At 40.3% G+C, this 22,791-nt stretch overlaps 1 protein-coding gene across 1 annotated transcript in view; it reads left to right on the top strand.

Moving 5' to 3' along the window:
* LOC124276555 overlaps window positions 1-22,791 on the top strand; it is a 56,724-nt gene that overhangs the window by 11,839 nt on the left and 22,094 nt on the right. The window contains exons 6-22 of the mRNA XM_046712199.1: window positions 2,730-2,867; window positions 4,244-4,381; window positions 5,494-5,631; window positions 6,251-6,388; window positions 8,798-8,935; window positions 10,491-10,628; window positions 11,477-11,614; window positions 12,261-12,401; window positions 13,040-13,177; window positions 13,823-13,960; window positions 14,068-14,202; window positions 14,943-15,080; window positions 16,894-17,031; window positions 17,496-17,627; window positions 18,211-18,348; window positions 18,839-18,976; window positions 19,458-19,601. Of these exons, the coding sequence (XP_046568155.1) occupies window positions 2,730-2,867; window positions 4,244-4,381; window positions 5,494-5,631; window positions 6,251-6,388; window positions 8,798-8,935; window positions 10,491-10,628; window positions 11,477-11,614; window positions 12,261-12,401; window positions 13,040-13,177; window positions 13,823-13,960; window positions 14,068-14,202; window positions 14,943-15,080; window positions 16,894-17,031; window positions 17,496-17,627; window positions 18,211-18,348; window positions 18,839-18,976; window positions 19,458-19,601 (2,346 nt within the window). The remainder of the gene's footprint in view (window positions 1-2,729; window positions 2,868-4,243; window positions 4,382-5,493; window positions 5,632-6,250; window positions 6,389-8,797; window positions 8,936-10,490; window positions 10,629-11,476; window positions 11,615-12,260; window positions 12,402-13,039; window positions 13,178-13,822; window positions 13,961-14,067; window positions 14,203-14,942; window positions 15,081-16,893; window positions 17,032-17,495; window positions 17,628-18,210; window positions 18,349-18,838; window positions 18,977-19,457; window positions 19,602-22,791) is intronic.

Here is a 22,791-nt window from a genome sequence, read left to right as displayed (position 1 = left end):
GTGACAAATATCATATGGTAAATGTGAAGATAAAGCACCAAGACGGGTTGAATACGAGGTAGTGACAATTATCATATGGTAACTGTGAAGGTAAAGCACCAAGACGGGTTGAATACGAGGTAGTGACAGTTATCAGATGGTAAATGTGAAGATAAAGCACCAAGACGGGTTGAATACGAGGTAGTGACAATTAACATATGGTAACTGTGGAGGTAAAGCACCAAGACGGGTTGAATACGAAGTAGTGACAATTATCATATGGTAAATGTGAAGATAAAGCACCAAGACGGGTTGAATACGAGGTAGTGACAATTATCATATGGTAAATGTGAAGATAAAGCACCAAGACGGGTTGAATACGAGGTAGTGACAATTATCATATGGTAAATGTGAAGATAAAGCACCAAGACGGGTTGAATACGAGGTAGTGACAATTAGCATATGGTAACTGTGGAGGTAAAGCACCAAGACGGGTTGAATACGAGGTAGTGACAATTATCATATGGTAAATGTGAAGATAAAGCACCAAGACGGGTTGAATACGAGGTAGTGACAATTAGCATATGGTAACTGTGGAGGTAAAGCACTACGTTGGGTTGAACAGGAGGTGGTGACAATTAGCATATGGTAACTGTGGAGGTAAAGCACTACGTTGGTCTGAATAGGAGGTAGTGACAATTAGCATATGGTAACTGTGGAGGTAAAGCACTACGTTGGGTTGAACAGGAGGTAGTGACAATTAGCATGTGGTAACTGTGGAGGTAAAGCACTACGTTGGGCTGAACAGGAGGTAGTGACAATTAGCATATGGTAACTGTGGAGGTAAAGCACTACGTTGGGCTGAACAGGAGGTAGTGACAATTAGCATATGGTAACTGTGGAGGTAAACACTAAGTTGGGCTGAACAGGAGGTAGTGACAATTATCATATGGTAACTGTGGAGGCATAAAGCACTAACGTTGGGCTGAACAGGAGGTAGTGACAATTATCATATGGTAACTGTGGAGGTAAAGCACTAATTATAAGTTGGGCTGAACAGGAGGTAGTGACAATTATCATATGGTAACTGTGGAGGTAAAGCACTAAGTTGGGCTGAACAGGAGGTAGTGACAATTATCATATGGTAACTGTGGAGGTAAAGCACTAAGTTGGGCCTGAACAGGAGGTAGTGACAATTATCATATGGTAACTGTGGAGGTAAAGCACTACGTTGGGCTGAACAGGAGGTAGTGACAATTATCATATGGTAACTGTGGAGGTAAAGCACTAATTATAAGTTGGGCTGAACAGGAGGTAGTGTCAATTATCATATGGTAACTGTGGAGGTAAAGCACTACGTTGGGCTGAACAGGAGGTAGTGACAATTATCATATGGTAACTGTGGAGGTAAAGCACTAAGTTGGGCTGAACAGGAGGTAGTGACAATTAGCATATGGTAACTGTGGAGGTAAAGCACTACGTTGGGCTGAACAGGAGGTAGTGACAATTATCATATGGTAACTGTGGAGGTAAAGCACTAATTATAAGTTGGGCTGAACAGGAGGTAGTGACAATTATCATATGGTAACTGTGGAGGTAAAGCACTAAGTTGGGCTGAACAGGAGGTAGTGACAATTATCATATGGTAACTGTGGAGGTAAAGCACTAATTATAAGTTGGGCTGAACAGGAGGTAGTGTCAATTATCATATGGTAACTGTGGAGGTAAAGCACTACGTTGGGCTGAACAGGAGGTAGTGACAATTATCATATGGTAACTGTGGAGGTAAAGCACTAATTATAAGTTGGGCTGAACAGGAGGTAGTGACAATTATCATATGGTAACTGTGGAGGTAAAGCACTACGTTGGGCTGAACAGGAGGTAGTGACAATTATCATATGGTAACTGTGGAGGTAAAGCACTACGTTGGGCTGAACAGGAGGTAGTGACAATTATCATATGGTAACTGTGGAGGTAAAGCACTGAACACTACGTTGGGCTGAACAGGAGGTAGTGTCAATTATCATATGGTAACTGTGGAGGTAAAGCACTAATTATAAGTTGGGCTGAACAGGAGGTAGTGACAATTATCATATGGTAACTGTGGAGGTAAAGCACTAATTATAAGTTGGGCTGAACAGGAGGTAGTGACAACTATCATATAGTAACTGTGGAGGTAAAGCACTAATTATAAGTTGGACTGAACTGGAGGTAGTGTCAATTATCATATGGTAACTGTGGAGGTAAAGCACTACGTTGGGCTGAACAGGAGGTAGTGACAATTATCATATGGTAACTATGGAGGTAAAGCACTACGTTGGGCTGAACAGGAGGTAGTGACAATTATCATATGGTAACTGTGGAGGTAAAGCACTAATTATAAGTTGGGCTGAACAGGAGGTAGTGTCAATTATCATATGGTAACTGTGGAGGTAAAGCACTACGTTGGGCTGAACAGGAGGTAGTGACAATTATCATGAGGTAACTGTAGAGGTAAAGCACTACGTTGGGCTGAACAGGAGGTAGTGACAATTATCATGAGGTAACTGTAGAGGTAAAGCACTACGTTGGGCTGAACAGGAGGTAGTGACAATTATCATAAGGTAACTGTAGAGGTAAAGCACTACGTTGGGCTGAACAGGAGGTAGTGACAATTAGCACATGGTGATTGTGAAGGTAAAACATTAATAAAGGTTGAAAAAGGCAATTATCATATGGTTATCGAATAATTGCATGTGTTTATGATTCAGTATGTGCCGACGGTCGTTACGGCACCAACTGCTCCGCTGTGTGCGGCAACTGCTTGAACGGGGTGATTTGCGATAAGACGACGGGAGTGTGTCCAAACGGCTGTACTGTGGGGTTCTTCACATCAAAGTGCAATACACGTGAGTATGCGTTGCCCTGATACACCAACACTGTACATGTGTCACAACATGGCATCTCATATGTCAGCATTGGTGGTATTTAGGAATATTAGAAAAACAATAAATATATTTCATTATATAATGCAAAAGTGCACCTAGCTTTGTGAACGTAGTTCTTTAAGTTTGACAAGTTCTTTATACATACTGTAATTCATGTTTTAAAATTTGAGTACTTATTTTTGTATTCAGTAATGATCTTAATGACTGGCTGAAGTTTGACAAGTCCATTATATACTCCCCGCCAAAAGTTTAGACTTACTAGAGTAAATATAGCCACTTACTTCAGGCAACTTTTCTAAACTAACTTTTGCAAAAATAATCCATACTGTTTAAAGGTACTGTTTACACATGAACTGATGTCTGCACATGCTTTTCAGCAATTTGATGTATGATCCCCGTGCAATTCATCTGCATAAAGTTTGCGGTTACTTCCCCCAGTTAGTGGAGAAATCAATCTTCGATGTAACCATGTATTATATACATAACATATAGTGCGTGTTTTAAGTGAGTGTAAACTTTTGATGGGAAGTATGCATACCGTAACTCATGTTGTGAAAATGAGTACATATTTCTGTATTTAATATTGACCCTAAAAACTTGCTCAAGTTTGACAAGTTCCTTATAAATACCGTTATTCATGTTGTAAACTATTAATAGTTAATGTGTGTTGACATCGCAGGCTTCTGTATAGTGATAATAGCTGAGTGTACCTGAACTCTCTAGAGCAGTTATCCCCATGTTTGATCATGATTTATAGACATTGTAGTATACAGTCTTTGATAGGCATTTTAGATGTTGGAAGACCATGAGTACATGACGCTTTAAATGGATAATAACAGTTTCTTATATTCTCTGTCAACCCGTGAAGATCCGGATTAGAATTGGTCTTCAGTAACCCATGCTTGTCGTAAGAAGCGGCTAACGGGATCGGGTGGTCAGGTTTACTGACTTGATGACACATGCCATTGTATCCCAATGGCGTAGATCGATGCTCATAATGTTGATCACTGGATTGTATGGTCCAGACTCGATTATTTACAAACCGTAGCCATATAGCTGGAATATTGTTGAGTGCGGCGTTTAACAACAAACAGACTATAATTAGTCGGTTAGGTGAAGTAGCCCTGAATGGTCGTGACAAAATATATAAGAAGTTGTATCCATTTCAAAATGCCATGTATTCATTGTATTATAAAACCTAGGACAAAAATGCACGTACAAGAAACTCTTTAACCCGAACAAAGTATTCATGATGCATCTATGGTCATGTCGTAATTCTTCCAACAATATGTCATTTGTCAAGGCAGAACCATTGTGTTAACCTACTATCCTTTCAGAATGTAGCGATGGAAGATTCGGTCCTCAGTGCGCGTCTGTGTGTGGGTCGTGTCAGAACAAACAGCCTTGTGACAAGCAGACAGGGGCATGTCCGGCTGGATGTGCTCCCGGCTATTCTGGGATTATGTGTTCAACACGTAAATATACGTTATTACCATACCGATATAATGCTTGGTTTGCCTGGTTCATGGTCGATACACGTGAAATATAGAGGAGAAAGGCATGACCGTCACGTCCGGGCTCCGAAAACAGTCACGGCTCCGAAAAAGTGAAAAAGACATGAACTGTAGCTTAAGAGCACCGGTTCCACTTGTCTTGAGCTCTTCCATGGAATTTCCCCGTTTCTTGCAATTGGTTTCGGATCCACCGTCCAAAGAAATTAAAAATAAGGTTTCAATATTTAAATACAAATGTATCTTCACACCTGTTCTCTTGAATTGATTCTTAAGAAAACACTACTCAGATAGAATTAGAAATACACAAACCTTTTCATATTTGGTCAATACGGATATTTTGTTCAGAAAAAATATTTACTTATGTTTCTTTTTCTTCTTCTTTTTCGTTTTATTGTTTTATTGTTTTGTTTTTTTTTTTGGGGGCACTAATTGTTATCTTTAAGAATAATTGGGGAATAAATCTGTAATAACTGGCAAGGGGCAGCTCCGTAATTTTTGCTGTGGTTATTAATTTAGGTGTGCCACAGGCCTATGACGATATTCTCCAATCCATGGTAATATTCCATCTGAATATCTCTTTCGATTTGGCCATGCCTTGCTTGTCAGTTTAAATAAAGTTAAAACGACAAAGATCTGCACACTTCAACCGCTTTAACCTAGACCCATACACAAGTCTTAATTATGTATGACTGTAACTTTAAAATGTTGTGTTCTTAAACACGATGCCGGATTATGTTTTGTGTTACTGTGAAGATCCTGGTTAGAATTGATCTTCAGCAACCCATGGTTGTCGTAAGAGGCGACTAACGGGATCGGGTAGTCAGGCTCGCTGACTTGGTTCACACATGTCATCGGTTCCCAATTGCGTAGATCGATGCTCATGCTGTTGATCACTGGATTGTCTGGTCCAGACTCTATCATTTACAGACCGCCGCCATATAGCTGGAATATTGCTGGGTGCGGCGTTAAACAATAAACAAACAAACAATTCACGAGTCTTAGTTATAGACAACCGTATCTTGGGTATGCTCTGATCTGAAACATGGTCTATGTTTTATGTTTCGTGTTCCCAGCTTGCAATGCCGGGACGTATGGCACCAGCTGCCAGTTTGCTTGTGGACGATGTCGTAATGGTGATGTATGTGACACAGTGTCGGGGATGTGCTTCAAGGGATGTGATGCTGGGTGGACGGGCGTTACGTGCAATACAGGTAATCCTTCTACGTGTAATTGTACTATTTGGGGGATTTATGATCTGGAGCCGATCATTGAAATATCCTGTCCTGTGAAGACAAATGAGTTTTTGAGTTGGTTTTAGCTTTTAGCAATATTCTAGCGATACTAACGGCGGGAAACACCAGAAATAGGCTTCCCATATTGTATCCAAGTGGGAATCGAAATCGGGTCTTCGTCGTGACGGGCGAACGCTTTATCCACCAGGCTACCCCAGCGCCCTTCTATTAATTAACACCCCATTGCGTTACTACACGAAAATGTATATACATAAAACTAGTATGGAAGAACATGAACCAAACCCTATCAGACACATGCTTGTATAACATCAAATGTTGATAATACATATGTGATGCCCATTTCTGGTGTCCCCCGCCGTGATATTGCTAAAGCAAAATTCGCTCACTCGCTTAATTAATAGCAATGAAGGATTTTTACCATTCACAATTACGCAATGATCTCTTCAAATTATTCACATACATGTGTGTATTACTGTGACAACCATGGTATAATCAAGTTTTTGTAAAGAATCTTTAGTTATGTTGATCCAGTGGTGACCCCGAGACCTTTGATCAGTGAATGTGTTTCTCTTTTTAGAATGTGGATTAGGGACGTTTGGTCAAGACTGTGTCCAGACGTGCGGACACTGTAAAGTGAACACTGTGTGTAGCACTGTCAACGGATTCTGTCCTGAAGGATGCAGTCCGGGTTTTGCAGGGGCGATCTGTCAAACAGGTACAGCGATAAATGTCTGGCAGTTGAGGGAAAGGCTGGCGAGTGTAGATGTCTATATAAACTCACGGACGAAAGAAACGTCACCTCGCATTTTTAACTTGTCACAAAACAACAAACTCAGATTTTGGAAATTTAACAATCATATTTGGGAAATTATTGGATTTACAACATTCTGAATGATAAATGTGTGAACTACAGATATGAATAATCACTTAGTGTACGATAAAAGATAAAAAAAATTTATTTTGGTGACGTTTCTTTCGCCCATGAGTTTACAGGAAAATTAAATATTAACATTAAACATTGGAGTAAGCTTCTTGTGTCTGATAATAGTATCTTACAAGGTTCTTATAAGTATTTGCATGAGGAGGTGGGAGACCCGAGGTGTTAAGAATTGGGCGTATCAGGTTAAACGTATTTTGTCAAGCATTGATTTCAGTGAAATATGGTTAAGGCAGGGATTGCCAATAGATTTTTTATCAGTTATTTAACAACTATTAATGATCAGGCTATACACTTTATTTTTAGTCAGTTATCCAACTTGTCGAAATGTGTGATTTATGAAAATGGTACGAATCAATGTTCGCTTCAATAATATTTACATAAATCTATTCCATATCTCTATAAGTACTTCTCACAATTCCAACTCAGCTCCCATAAAAAGCGGTAGAATCTGGCAGATACCAAAACAAAAATTGTGTAAATCGTAAATGTTTAATGTATAAAGATGGTATTGAAGACGAACTGCATTTTATATTAAAATGTCCATCATATCATAAATATAGAATATGTATATTAAACCATATTATTATAAATATCCATCAGTTTTTAAGCTTAGTCAACTTCTAAGTATTAACAATGTTAGAACATTATGTAACTTAGGTAAATATTTATATAAGGCTAGTAGATTAAGACATGAGTTAATTAGTACGCAGTAATTGTACCTCCCCCTTATTATTCCATTGTCACCATTTTTTCAAAAAACAAACCTGTACCCATACCGTTGTTTCATGTGCCAAGTGTCTGTACAGATAAAGGTAATAAACGATTCGAACGACACTGCGATATCCAGCCAACGTGTAAATGTACATATGTGTGGAAGCCAGAGTTGGGAATGTGGCTGTATGGGTGTAGCAATGACTGTTTCTCTCTGTGTTGGCATAAATGTATATGTTCTCAGCAATATATGATCCATGTTGTAGTGAAGGGAAATATATCTGTGTTTTCTTCGATAATTACGTTTGGCAGCCAGAGTGCTTGCCGGTGGACTTGCTTTCTTGCTAGTCTTTGTTTGTTGGTTCAATATCGTGAGTAACAATCGATCACATCAGGCAACATTGACAAGAAATTAACCAAGTCACCGAGCTTAACCATTCGATACACTTGGTTGTTTCTTACGGTCAACAAGGTTGCGAGAAACCAAATCTCACCCTGAATTAGCTATAGAGCGGAGGCTCAAGTTGTGCTCCGATTAAATATTCGGTTTTTTTTGGTACACATGTAAATCATCCGACAGGTGTGTTTGGCAGTCAGTGATCCACATTGTATGTGTGGCGAGTAAAAAAGTCAAATGAGTACCCACATGTGTGTAAGGCAAGATATTAACCACAATACATGAATGCCAGAAGAGAACTACTTCATGTGTGTCCGTATTCAGTTTATGCACGTAGGCAAATTGTCAATTCGAAACACTTCTTTATTGGTGAACATGCGATGAAAGACATTGTACATACATTTATGGCAATGCATGCCCCATACATGTATGTGTTCTTGTAGGTTATGCACTTTAATGTATGCCTGTGTGTTAATGACAATGAGCTATCATTGTCTGTAGGTGATGGTGCATTTCTTTTCATGTAAGGTTTTTGTGTTTATGTAAATATGCTCCTCCAAACAATTCTAAAGTATTTTTGCAAATATGTCAAAATAGACATAGGTTGCCTACCATTGAATGGTCTAGTCCAGTAATGTTTACTTCGACATGGTCTTAAGACATCACGTTTGTACATTCTGTAACAGAATGTCCATCCTTCACCTGTGGGCCTATACATTTTATGAGCTTATGTGCCGGTTCTTTTAGTTTGGAAACTAAGGGTTATATTAGTACAATAAAAAACACTACCGAATGATAAATTATATGTTTTTTCTAAAAGGTGCACATGCATATGTTCATGGCTGATGTTTCAATATACATTGGGGTCAATAAAGATATATCAGTTAGAAACTAGAAACATTTATGTTACGATATACAAATTATTACAAACAAACCTAATCCAATGTATACATTTATCATATATAATGTATTTTATGCTACTTTTGGTAGTAATGAATCATTTCTTTTTATTTTATTTTTGTTTGACTTATAACTGTCAATTTAATTACGAATTTATTGTTTGTAAATTATAACAGAATGTCCGTCCTTCACCTATGGGTCCAGCTGTAGTAACAGATGTGGACAATGTAAAGACTCAACGCCTTGCGATAAGATCACTGGCTTGTGTCCTGGCGACTGCCAACCAGGGTACAAACGGCCTTACTGTCGATCAGGTAAAGCACTTGTCGCCAACGACGGAGTCAGCACAGGCTCTCGTGTCTTTGCGAGGATTGAAGATTACAAAAATATAATTGAATCATGATTTATTGTACTGTGAAGCATTTCGAGTCGGGCGTCATCTCATTTTTTTTACACTTTAATCCTCGCTAAGACACGATGGCCTGTGGTAGTCACGATGGCCCGTGGTAGTCACGATGGCCTGTGGTAGTCACATCTCTACGCAATACAGGAACAGTGAATATTCGAGTTAATGTATTCTCTTCAAACAAGGAACGCAAAATGATATTCTAATGTATACTTTGTGTATAATATAAATAATCAACAGATCATAATTGTTCACATTTGGCACAGATCATTGTCAATATCAATCATCACAGCACACACGACAACAAAATGTCAAGGCGAAGGTCAGTTGTCAGTACCTTTTATTGCCCCATGGAACCTATGAGTTTACGAATTGTGGCATGAGGAATGTCCATACACTCTAGCTGCTGTGCTTGTGCCAACTGGAGGGGGTTCTGTTACTGCTGCTGACGTAATCCAACATCAAGATCAAGAGCAATGTTTGATTGAGTTCTTGAGGGTCATGGCAGTTCTTGGATGTTGTGGTTCCTCAAAAAAGGCCTTTGTCAGTTTGAGGGTCGGGCATTGTCGTGCTGAAAGATTATGTATGCTTGTTGCAAAATCAGAAGGATACGTGGCTGCAGAATTTCATCTGTGTAAAGCTGTACCGTTAAATTGCCCTTGACGTGTATCAAGTCTATTCTCCTGTCCACCAACGACGTCTTCCGTCTGCATGGAGAAGCAAAACACGTGAGCCATCCCTAAACCAAATACGTCTCCATCGCACTTGTGGCCAACTATGTGTCTTGATACCATTAACGTATGGCGATGCTGGTCACTCAAAATGACGCATCGAACTGGTTGTCTTGGGCGAATGCCTGCAGCGCTTAGACGGTTCTTCATGTCTGGGCTGAACTCGAGTGTAATCCCGTATGGCTGCAGCTGTATGGTGGCCCTGGTGGGTCTATAACATAAGGGGCGATGGTGTAGCCTAGTGGTTAAAGCGTTCGTTCGTCATGCCGAAGACCCGGGTTCGATTCCCCACATGGGTACAATATGTGAAGCGCACTTCTGGTGTCCCACGCCGTGATATTGCTGGAATTGACTGGAATATTGCTAAAAGCGGCGTAAAACCAAACTCATTCTCTCACTCTATCACATATGTAACGGACCCGTACGACCTGTCCTGCACTGTACATGTACGTTACACGTGGTCGACCGGACCTGATGACGGTTTCATAGTTTGGGTGCTTGGCGACACGTGAAGAAATCTGGCTACGTCCGAAGCCAAGAGGCCTGTCTGCAGTCGACTGATTGCGTTGAGCTTCTGTCAGTCATTGCATGTTTTTACTTTTCACTTGCAATACAGTTGTGATGACAGACAAATGAAAACAAAACGTCTATTTGGATGAAACATTTAAAATTCTGATTAAACAGTTGTTGCATGTTATTCGATATGATTTAATATAAAACCCCATGTTACAGCATGTGATGATGGGACATACGGTGCCAACTGTGAATCTTCCTGTGGATCGTGTCGAAACAAGGCACCGTGTGATAAAGTGACCGGAAGTTGTCCTAGCGGTTGTGACCCTGGGAAAACTGGTAACCTCTGCGTGGAAGGTAACGACATACGGCTTCAATATGTAGCTCGAACCCAATAATCGAAAAGGGAAAGCATTAATCCTAGATCCAATATGCAAATTAGCTAGAATACTAGCTTTCAGCTCCGCTCTGTTCGAGAATCACATTTTCGGAGCATATGTTGTGACGGTCTGAAAACAAGGATTATGTACAAACCACTACTAAATGATGAACACGAGAAGATCCGGGTTAGAATTGATCTTCAGTAACCCATGCTTGTCGTAAGAGGCGACTAACGGGATCTGGTGGTCAGGCTCGCTGACTTGGTTGACACATGTCATCGCATCCCAAATGCTCATGCTGTTGATCACTGGGTTGTCTGGTCCAGACTCGATTATTTACAGACCGCCATCATATATCTGGAATATTGTTGAGTGAACACGTCAAGCATGCAAACCAACAAACAAACTAAACAATGGCTGATCTTTTTTTAAATGTCAACGTTTGACTTATAACTCATCATTTATGGGTGAAGCTATTAACTATATAATCTGCCAAAACATTTTGGAGAGCCATGACGATTAGGTATCACATCTATAGACATATATTAATCCTGTTCGCAAAATAGAATACACTTTAAAAACCAAGACAACCAGTTGCTGTCCTTCCAGTTTTGCTGAAACGTCGATAGCTGAGTAGGTTAGACCGTTGACAGTTTCTGTCTCTCTCTGAGGGCGTGGGTTCGAATCCTGTTTGGACTCAACCCCAATAAGAAAGTGTAATCCAAAATATAACATAATACACTTTAAAAAAATATAATATGACCCTTTTCCGAAAACAACAAAAACATGTATTAACTCCAAACTTTTGATATTTTCACAATGCAGATTGTGCGGAAGGTACCTACGGCTCTGGCTGTTCATTCAACTGTGGCCGATGTCGACCAGGGGTGGTGTGTGACCGGGTGGATGGCTCTTGTCCGTCCGGGTGTCAGGACGGATACAACGGAACGCTATGCCTGCAAAGTAGGACTTGTTAGCCTTGTTAACATTTGAGAGAAAATGTATTTGATTTAACTGTCACTATTTACCTTCTTGTTATCATTTATTACATTGCTTTCATAATTCTGAAGAAGTCGATTTCAGCACTTCGTTGATTCATAAGCTCAAAAGCATTATTCATTACAAATAGTTTGGTGTACATATATCAGTCAGATAATATTTTTCTCTATAATATATTACAGTGAAACAACTATTTTCTTTAAGTGCCTCATCAGGGTTTGTAGGTGGTTTGATCTTAAAGTGTTTGGCTTTTCACATGGACGACCAAAATTCCATTGCCCATATTTACATCATCGCGAACCCCTGAAGATTCCGGGTTAGAATATATCTTCAGCAACCCATGCTTGTAAGAGACGACCGAAGGGATCGGGTGGTCAGGCTCGCTGACTCGGTTGACACATGTCATCGGTTCCCAATTGCGCAAGTTGATGCTCATGCTGTTGATCACTGGATTGTCTGGTCCAGACTTGATTATTTACAGACCGCCACCATATAGCTGGAATATTGCTGAGTGCGGTGTTAAACAACAATCAGTCAATTGCAATGCGTCGAATAGGAGTCTCTCTGTTGAAATGAGAACCTGTACTTTACTTGCACTGTTTCATTTCAGCTTGTCCAAGGGGCACCTATGGCTTTAGCTGTTTCAAGAGATGCGGTCAGTGTCTTGACCTAGAGTCATGTGACTTCGCTACTGGAGTATGTCCATCAACCGGCTGTCGTCCCGGTTGGAGAGGGGCACTCTGCAATGAAGGTAGAATACGTGCAAAACCTTCACATTGCTTGTTCATTTATGTATTTCATATAGACTGTGTAATCATACATGTATATTGTTACAGCCTTCCTAGTTGCCCACAGGGGCGGTGGGGTAGCCTAGTGGTTAAAGCGTTCGCTCGTCACGCCGAACACCGGGTTCGATTTCCCACATGGGAACAATATGTGAAGCCCATATCTGGTGTCCGCCGCCGTGATATTGCTGGAATATTGCTAAAATCGGAGTAAAAGTAAACTCACTCATTCACTCAATTCATTGTACTCGGACACGGTAGTGTAACATGCAGTGTCAAATGACGACGTGTTCGCACACCAGATAATCTTTCTTTGACATATAGGACAGGTTGCAAACCTGTTTGTCCACATTATTTACGTGTAAAGTGTCAATACCTCATATGACCAATGTAACATTTACAAGTCTGGACTATGTCGACTCAATACAGTTCGATGGTAATATGAAAAGTTAAGTGCCATACGCTTTCAAGCGTGAACCTCAGTGGTTGATTAACCTATAATAAACTCCATGCAGGAGTGATGCATTTTAGATGCTATGAGGCTTATGTCCTATGTAATTTCGATATATGACTATGCGTTACAAAACTGTCCACGTTTTTCCAGTGTGTACAGACAGGACTTACGGCAGCAATTGTAACCAACAGTGCGGCAACTGTACGGACGACGACCTGTGCGACAAGGAAAATGGACGGTGTCCCAACGGTTGCAAGCCAGGATACAAATGGGAACAATGCCAAACCAGTAATTTTATTGTTTGTTTGTTGTTATTGTTGGTGTTTGTTTTCAGTTTTGTTTTGTTTTGTTTGTTTGGTGGTTTTACATTTTATTTATGTTTTAATTATTTTGTTATTTTGTGTTTGCTTTTGAGGGAGGAATCTTTCAACAATGTTTTAGTTAAGTGTTAAAAGGTTATCTTAAGTTACTAAAATGCTTGGATTGAGGCAAATTGCCAGTTTGTTTTAAATCCACTTTTTTTCACTGTGTTTCACATTGGCGCGTACTCTCCCTGTAGGTAGACTTGTCGTTATACATTTTAAAGAGTTGATTATAACCCGTTATTACATGCAGCTAATTTTCCCCACAAAGTACTACTTAAATCGTCAAAACCAATGCTGAAAATAGGCAACATTGTGTGGTTTCGTACCCCTTCAGATTCCAAAAAGATCTGGCTCGAATCCACAAAGCATTCGTAGCGTTACGACCTATCGTAACGCTATGCTTTATCATGTGCTTACAAATGGCGCAGTTCTACGAACGCTTTGTGGATTCTGACGCTGGTTTTTGCCATAGCATTAAAAAGTACGTTACTTATGACGACACCAACTAAGATACTATGTACGAATGCCTTGGAATATCCCATCGTCCTACATACAACCACTCTTTCAGAATGTGACCCCGGAAGATATGGACAAGGTTGTAGTTTTGAATGTGGGAAGTGCAAAGATGGCGCACCGTGCAATCACGTGGACGGATCTTGCCCAGACGGATGCGTAATTGGATGGACTGGTGTGAACTGTGACAAAGGTACGTCATGTCAATACTTTACACGAAAATCACAAATTTCCTTCACCGTTGTTTTCTCCTTATGTTCATAAATCAATTTTTCTTGCTGAAATTATGTTTATTTTCAGAGTGTCCGAACGGTTACTATGGTGACGCATGCGTGAAATCATGCGGCCGATGCAAGGACAATGTCCCTTGTAACAAAGTCACTGGACTGTGTTCCGCTTGCGCCCCTGGCTGGATTACGGAGTACTGTAATACCAGTAAGTACTCCAGTTATGCGGATCTGTGTAAATAGAATGTAAACAACGTGTTTCCTAAATCGGAAGACGTTTGGCGTAGGTTGAAGGCACACTATCACAAGATGAAATTAAAAAGTTCGAATGAATTAATGCAACATTGCATTAAATCGACTCTCGCACCCTCTACCGACCGAACTTTATTTCAAGCGAAGTCTATAGAGTTACGTCCCTTGGAACGCTCTTAAAGAAAATGCTATAAACGCAACTTGTGAGTGTATTGAGGCCAGTTCGGCGAACACCGACAACACCGCGTGCGACAGTTTTCGATGTACGGAGCAATCGTTTACATTCCATATATGGCAAGTGTTCCCTGTTTAGAAGCTGTTCGCCTCAAAGTTTCAATTATCGATTTCAGGCAAGATTCGGGTTAGAATTGATCTTCAGCAACTCATGCATGTTTGCCGAAAGAGGCAACTGGCGGGATTAGGTGGTCATGCTCGCTGACTTTGTGACACATGTCATCGTATCCCAGTTGCGTAGATCGATGCTCATGCTGTTGATCACTGGATTGTCTGGTCCAGACTCAATTAGATACAGACTGCCGCCATATAGCTGGAATATTGCTGAGTGCGGAGTTAAACATCAAACCATCAAATGAAATTCATATTTGAAATGCGAAAGCACGTGTCAGTGTAATGAACGTTTCAAGTCATCTTTTGGTAAATACATGTAATATGATGTCATATTCGTTTGTGTTTCAGACTGCCCCAACGGCACCTTTGGTGCGGAATGTAATTCTCCTTGCGGTGCATGTAAGGATGCCGCTTACTGTCAACACGTGACGGGTGATTGCCCGGATGTATGCGAACCCGGGTGGCAAGGCCTCAACTGTCTGACGGGTCAGTCAGGGCTCATCTTTTAGACAAATATTATGTATTTCCAGATATGCCGGTGTCATTACATATTCTGTGGGTGGGATTTTTTTAACAGATGGCTTTTGCATTGTTTAATATTGCACATTTACATTGTAAAATATGTTATCAGACATGGCCGGCAGTTCCAAGTGAGCACTCGCGATGGCTTTAATGATATCACGTCATGATACAATCGATGACGTCATAGGCTTCCTTGAGACCTGAGCCCACCCGTGAATATGAAAACGGACAGTTAAATAAGAACATCGAAAACTCAAATCTAACAGTAGCACCATTTGTTTTTCACATGTATACTATTAAATCCGGAACCATACTTTATGAGGAGATTGATTCTATTGCATATGATTTCAGCAGCTGTATTTAACACTTATCAATGCTTAACGACACAAATATTCTTATGAAACAGTTAAACCAGTTAAAAAAATCATAGTGCAGATAACCATTAAGTATCATACGCCATCTCTGTTACTAAAGGAAAGTGGGTGGGTTAGCCTAGTGGTTTAAGCATTCGCCTGTCACGCCGAAGACACAGCTTCGATTCGCCACATGGGTACAATCTGTGAAGCCCATTTCTGGTGTCCCCCCGCCGTGATATTGCTGGAATATTGCTAAAAGCGGCGTAAAACCCAACTCACTCACTCACTGAAGGAATACCTGAGATGTTCGGCAACCCACACGGGATCGGTGGTAGGCTTACTGACTTAGCTGATGTGTGTCATTGTATCAATATTGAACATATCGATTCTCGTGATATCAATCAATCGATATCAGTGTGATCCAGACTTGATCATTTACAGTGAGTGAGTGAGTTGGGTTTTACACCGCCTTGAGCAATATTCCACCAATATCACGGCGGGGGACAACGGAAATGGGCTTCACATGTGGTCATGTGGGGAATCGAACCCGGGCCTTCGTCGGGACGAGCGAACGCTTAAATCACTAGGATACCACCACCACCCACCCCCACCCCCACCCCCTTAGTATAGTTGTATAGGTGTAATAAGAGTGCGGCGTTAAATAGCAAACTAACGGACACAATAACAGCAAAATATTAAATATACAAAGTATGTTGAACGTGTAATGGGAACAGATCATTAATTGCTTGGGAATAATAATTTTGTGTAAGCGTGAATCTTTTGTACTTTTCATGTCAACAACGTCGAACTGTATATCTATAAGTCCTCTGTATAAGTCTTTTTAACCAGATTTTCTTCTATGCAATATACGATAATCGATACCCCATCATTTGATCGAGTGGTCAAAACCATTTGAGTATAGAATGTATAATGTGAACGTTAACACGCGGCCCCAGAACCAAAACAATAGAAATGTATTTTTATATAGCTCTTTCAATGGCCAATTTTTTTTGACAAAACTGGTTATCTACAAAGGACGCATTTCTGTCACATTTTCATTATTTAGCTGCAATGCATTAAACATATATCGTTCTTGAATATTGAACGCAACAATAAATAATTATACAAATTTAAACTCGTGAATAAACCTACCCACACTTGTAAGAATAGAATCCAGCCATGATGACACCGCCTGTGGTTAACACTATGCCTTGTACACTTGTACATTATATTCCCACAAAAGTACAAGGTGTGAAGCCCATTTCTAGTATCCCAAGCTGTGATATTGCTAAATGCGGCGTAAAACTAAACTCACTCACTCACTCACTCACTCACTCACTCACACTCACTCTCAATCAATCAATCAATCAATCAATCACTGTAGATTGTAATAATCCCCTGGTTTTATTCTGCCTCCACAGAATGTGAGAACGGCACCTATGGCGAGCGGTGTCAGGAAACATGTGGTCAGTGCAAGGCGGGGACAACGTGTAACAAGGTGACGGGGGACTGTGAGGGTGGATGTGGACCTGGCTTTAAAGGGACCCAATGCAGGGAAAGTACGACACCCAGCCTTTTATTCTGGACACAATCTCTTTTAACTTGTTCAAAAACACATTTCCGCTGAAATGTATTATATAATCTAACAAATCATTTGTCGATGTAATTGACATTAGATTGTCTATTAGACATATCTATTTAAATGTAAAGGAAAATGTCATTTCACAATATGTCTTACCATTTCTCAGTTGTAACTGAACAATTGAGACATTAGTGAATATTTTAATTCAAGCAATCGTTACAATTCATGCATATGTTCATATATGACAAGGGCAGTGGCGTAGCCTAGTGGTTAAAGCGTTCGCTCGTCATGCCGAAGACCCGGGTTCGATTCCCCACATAGGTAAAATGTGTGAAGCCCATTTCTGGCGTCCCCCGCCGTGATATTGTTGGAATATTGCTAAAAGCGACGTAAGACTAAACTCACTCACTCACTCACTGATATATGACGTTCTGGTTGTAGCGTGTGACGCCGGGACGTTTGGTGACGCGTGTTCATTGACGTGTGGTCACTGTGACACAGCCAGCTGTAAGTCGGTCACTGGCGCTTGTCCCTCTTGTCTGGCTGGATGGAAAGGCGATACTTGTACTGAGGGTAAGATACAGAAATGAACCTAGTTTTAATTCTCGAGTTAGGTACATGTAGGCTAGTTAATGGCAGGCTATACAACTATGAATATAACTTAGAACCGACCTCACAACGTGACGTTTCAAATGTTAGAGTTAACATGGTTTCAACATGGTGTTGTAAACAGTAAATATAAAAATATACAACTTCATGTTGTAAGTCCCTCTTTGTTTACATGAAAAAAAGCATTTCTTAATGTGTCCAGATATGCATTCAGATACCGTTTAATGCATCCAGGCATATCTTAATCTATTCGCACATGTATCTATAATGTTTTTCGCAAGTCTCGTCAACTAGAATACTAATCAGGGCCTAGATTTTCGAAGCTCTCTTAGCGCTAAGATAGTCGTAAGTGCCATACATTAACATTAACATACGACTACCTTAGCGCTAAGATAGTCGTAAGTGCCATACATTAACATTAACATACGACTACCTTAGCGCTAAGAGAGCTTCGAAAATCTAGGCCCAGGATATTATTTCTTGTCCTGACTGTCCCGACTACGGAAGCAAGAGTATCAATCATACATATATGGTGGTGTTTTTTCAGAATGCGAAGACGGCAAGCATGGTCCTAATTGCGCAAATACATGTGGTACGTGTCAGGATGGTGTCCCCTGCAACAGGACATCTGGAGTATGTCCAACTGGCTGCATGCCGGGCTTTACAGGACAAGACTGTACTCTAAGTAGGTGCATGAAAATAAACTATTTTATGAAATATGATAAATTATTATTTCGAGCTGACTTTATTGAACGAACGGCCGACTATTTACCGAAACGCACAAAATCACTGAGATGGTACAACAAAATATTTATCACATCACCTAATTATTGATTGTATCCAGGAAATAATGACTTCTTTATCGAGTGAGTGAGTTTAGTTTTACGCCACACTCAGCAATATTCCAGCTATATGGCGGCGGTCTGTAAATAATCGAGTCCGGACCAGACAATCCAGTGATCAACAGCATGAGCGATTGGGTATGCGATGACATGTGGCAACCAAGTCAGCGAGCCTGACCACCCGATCCTGTTAGTCGCCTCTTACGACAAGCATGGGATGTTGAAGATCAGTTCAAACCCGGATCTTCAAGGGCCCTTTTGCATCAAAGTAACAGTACCTGTTTTGTGTGTACAAACAATACCATGCTATTCACTTGTGTCTATGAACTCCAGGGTGTCCGGATGGTAGTTATGGAGACGGGTGTGCGACTGAGTGTGGACGTTGTCAGGACAGCGTCGCGTGTGACTACATCACGGGGGTGTGCCCAGAGGGATGTCAGCCATCTTGGATTGGAGACAAATGTGATAAAGGTTATAATATCTCACTATTCAGTCGAAGTATGCATACACAAATCCATTTTCTTATATTTAAACATTGTGTACAGTTTGATATTCAGTAGCTAAAAAACTTTTATCTGATATTTGTCTCATGTATTTAAAAGTACTTCAGTTTTTGACAAACTTTCTTGGTTTAGAATGCACTTGGTCTAAATATCTTTCTCTTAAACATTTGGTTGAAGACAAAATAACTACAACCTGTATACATTAATCAATGTAATGTATTAATAAAGTGCTTGTCATAACTATACTTAATTCTGATGTGTCAATGATAAAGCAGAGAGGCTTATTAATATTTTTCCAATGAATAATTGTAACGTTCGGCTCTGTACAGTTGAAACACCAAAGTGGCACATTTTGAGCAGAGTCGTATGTTTAGTTTTAAAGCTTTAAGCATTTTGTGCAAAGTCAACCATCGCAGCAATTTAAATGTTTTGATTTTGCCATTTTTCAGAATGCGACATTGGTTACTATGGAGACGACTGTAACAACACGTGCGGCCGTTGTGCGGGAGAAGGGGGATGTGACAAGGTATCAGGGGCGTGTCCGTTCAAGTGTCAGAAGGGTTTTACAGGTCTACTCTGCGTGGAACCCATCGGTAATATTAACATAACACATGCTTCTAAACCAAGACATTGAATAAACAGTGGCTTTATCCTCTGTTGGGGCGATACGGGTACCTGGTTGTATTGGTATTTGTTCATCCCGCCGTAGACTATGTTTCGATTGTTCAGTGAGAGAACTACAGGTGTTAAGGTCATAATAGTACTTGCACATTCTTTAAACGTCCAGAAACAATACTCCCCTAATCGCCTGAGGTATCATGATTTGCTGGAGCAAATGGCAAAGCACTGGTGCGTTGCAAGGCCGTCCCGATATAATTATCCTTGGTCTTTCAACAGACATGCGTCCCAATATGATTATCCTTCGTCTTTCAACGCACATGCGTCCCAATATGATTATCCCTGGTCTTTCAACACACATGCGTCCCAATATGATTATCCTTGGTCTTTCAACACTCATGCGTCATATTATGATTATCTTTGGTCTTTCAACACACATGCGTCCCAATATGATTATCCTTGGTCTTTCAACACACATGCGTCCCAATATGATTATCCTTCGTCTTTCAACGCACATGCGTCCCAATATGATTATCCCTGGTCTTTCAACACACATGCGTCCCAATATGATTATCCTTGGTCTTTCAACACTCATGCGTCATATTATGATTATCTTTGGTCTTTCAACACACATGGGTCCCAATATGATTATCCTTGGTCTTTCAACACACATGCGTCCCAATATGATTATCCTTGGTCTTTCAACACACATGCGTCCCAATATGATTATCCTTGGTCTTTCAACACACATGCGTCATATTATGATTATCCTTGGTCTTTCAACACACATGCGTCACAATATGATTATCCTTGCTCTTTCAACACACATGCGTCATATTATGATTATCCTTGGTCTTTCAACTAACATGCGTCATATTATGATTATCCTTGGTCTTTCAACACACATGCGTCATATTATGATTATCCCTGGTCTTTCAACACACATGCGTCATATTATGATTATCCCTGGTCTTTCAACACATGCGTCATATATGATTATCATGCGTCATATTATGATTATCCCTGGTCTTTCAACACACATGCGTCATATTATGAACACACATGCGTCATATTATGATTATCCCTGGTCTTTCAACACACATGCGTCATATTATGATTATCCCTGGTCTTTCAACACACATGCGTCATATTATGATTATCCTTGGTCTTTCAACACACATGCGTCCCCATATGATTATCCTTGGTCTTTCAACACACGTGCGTCCCCATATGATTATCCTTTGTCTTTCAACACACATGCGTCCCAATATGATTATCCTTGGTCTTTCAACACACATGCGTCCCAATATGATTATCCTTGGTCTTTCAACACACATGCGTTCCAATATGATTATCCTTGGTCTTTCAACACACATGCGTCATATTATGATTATCCTTGGTCTTTCAACACACATGCGTCATATTATGATTATCCCTGGTCTTTCAACACACATGCATTATTATGAACACACATGCGTCATATTATGATTATCCCTGGTCTTTCAACACACATGCGTCATATTATGATTATCCCTGGTCTTTCAACACACATGCGTCACCATATGATTATCCCTGGTCTTTCAACACACATGCGTCATATTATGATTATCCTTGGTCTTTCAACACACATGCGTCCCCATATGATTATCCTTTGTCTTTCAACACACATGCGTCCCAATATGATGATCCTTGGTCTTTCAACACACATGCGTCCCCATATGATTATCCTTGGTCTTTCAACACACATGCGTTCCAATATGATTATCCTTGGTCTGTCAACACACATGCGACACAACATGATTATCCTTGGTCTTTCAACACACATGCGTCACCATATGATTATCCCTGGTCTTTCAACACACATGCGTCATATTATGATTATCCTTGGTCTTTCAACACACATGTGTCCCAATATGATTATCCTTGGTCTTTCAACGAACATGCGTTCCAATATGATTATCCTTGGTCTTTCAACACACATGCGTACCAATATGATTATCCTTGGTCTTTCAACGCACATGCGTCCCAATATGATTATCCTTCGTCTTTCAACACACATGAGTCCCCAATATGATTATCCTTGGTCTTTCAACGCACATGCGTACCAATAAGATTATCCTTGGTCTTTCAACGCACATGCGTTCCAATATGATTATCCTTGGTCTTACAACACACATGCAATGCAACCTGATTATCCTTGGTCTTTCAACACACATGCGTCCCAACCTGATTATCCTTGGTCTTTCAACACACATGCGTCCCAATATGATCATCCTTGGTCTTACAACACACATGCAATGCAACATGATTATCCTTGGTCTTTCAACACACATGCGTCCCAATAAGATTATCCTTGGTCCTTCAGCACACATGAGTACCAAAATGAGTATCCTTGGTCTTTCAACACACATGCGTTCCAATATGATTATCCTTGGTCTTTCAACACACATGCGTCCCAACATGATTATCAATGGTCTTTCAACACACATGCGACACAACATGATTATCCTTGGTCTTTTAACACACATGCGTCCCAATATGATTATCCGTGGTCTTTTAACGAACATGCGTTCCAATATGATTATCCTTGGTCTTTCAACACACATGCGTTCCAATATGATTATCCTTGGTCTTTCAACGAACATGCGTTCCAATATGATTATCCTTGGTCTTTCAACACACATGCGTTCCAATATGATTATCCTTGGTCTTTCAACACACATGCGTCCCAATATGATTATCCTTGGTCTTTCAACACACATGAATCCCAATATGATTATCCTTGGTCTTTCAACACACATGCGTACCAATAAGATTATCCTTGGTCTTTCAACGCACATGCGTTCCAATATGATTATCCTTGATCTTTCAAGACATATGCAACGCAACATGATTATCCTTGGTCTTTCAACACACATGCGACACAACATGATTATCCTTGGTCTTTTAACACACATGCGTCCCAATATGATTATCCGTGGTCCTTCAACACACATGCAATGCAACATGATTATCCTTGGTCTTTTAACACACATGCGTCCCAATATGATTACCCTTGGTCTTTCAACAGACATGATGCGTCCCAATATGATTATCCTTGGTCTTTCAACACATATGCGTCCCAATAAGATTATCCGTGGTCCTTCAACACACATGCAATGCAAC

Source organism: Haliotis rubra, unplaced genomic scaffold, assembly GCF_003918875.1.
Source record: "Haliotis rubra isolate DU_JTF1 unplaced genomic scaffold, ASM391887v1 Scf21, whole genome shotgun sequence".
Classification (NCBI taxonomy): Eukaryota; Metazoa; Mollusca; class Gastropoda; order Lepetellida; family Haliotidae; genus Haliotis; species Haliotis rubra.
Note: the sequence above shows the minus strand (reverse complement) of the source record. Positions and strands in the feature narration are given on the sequence as shown.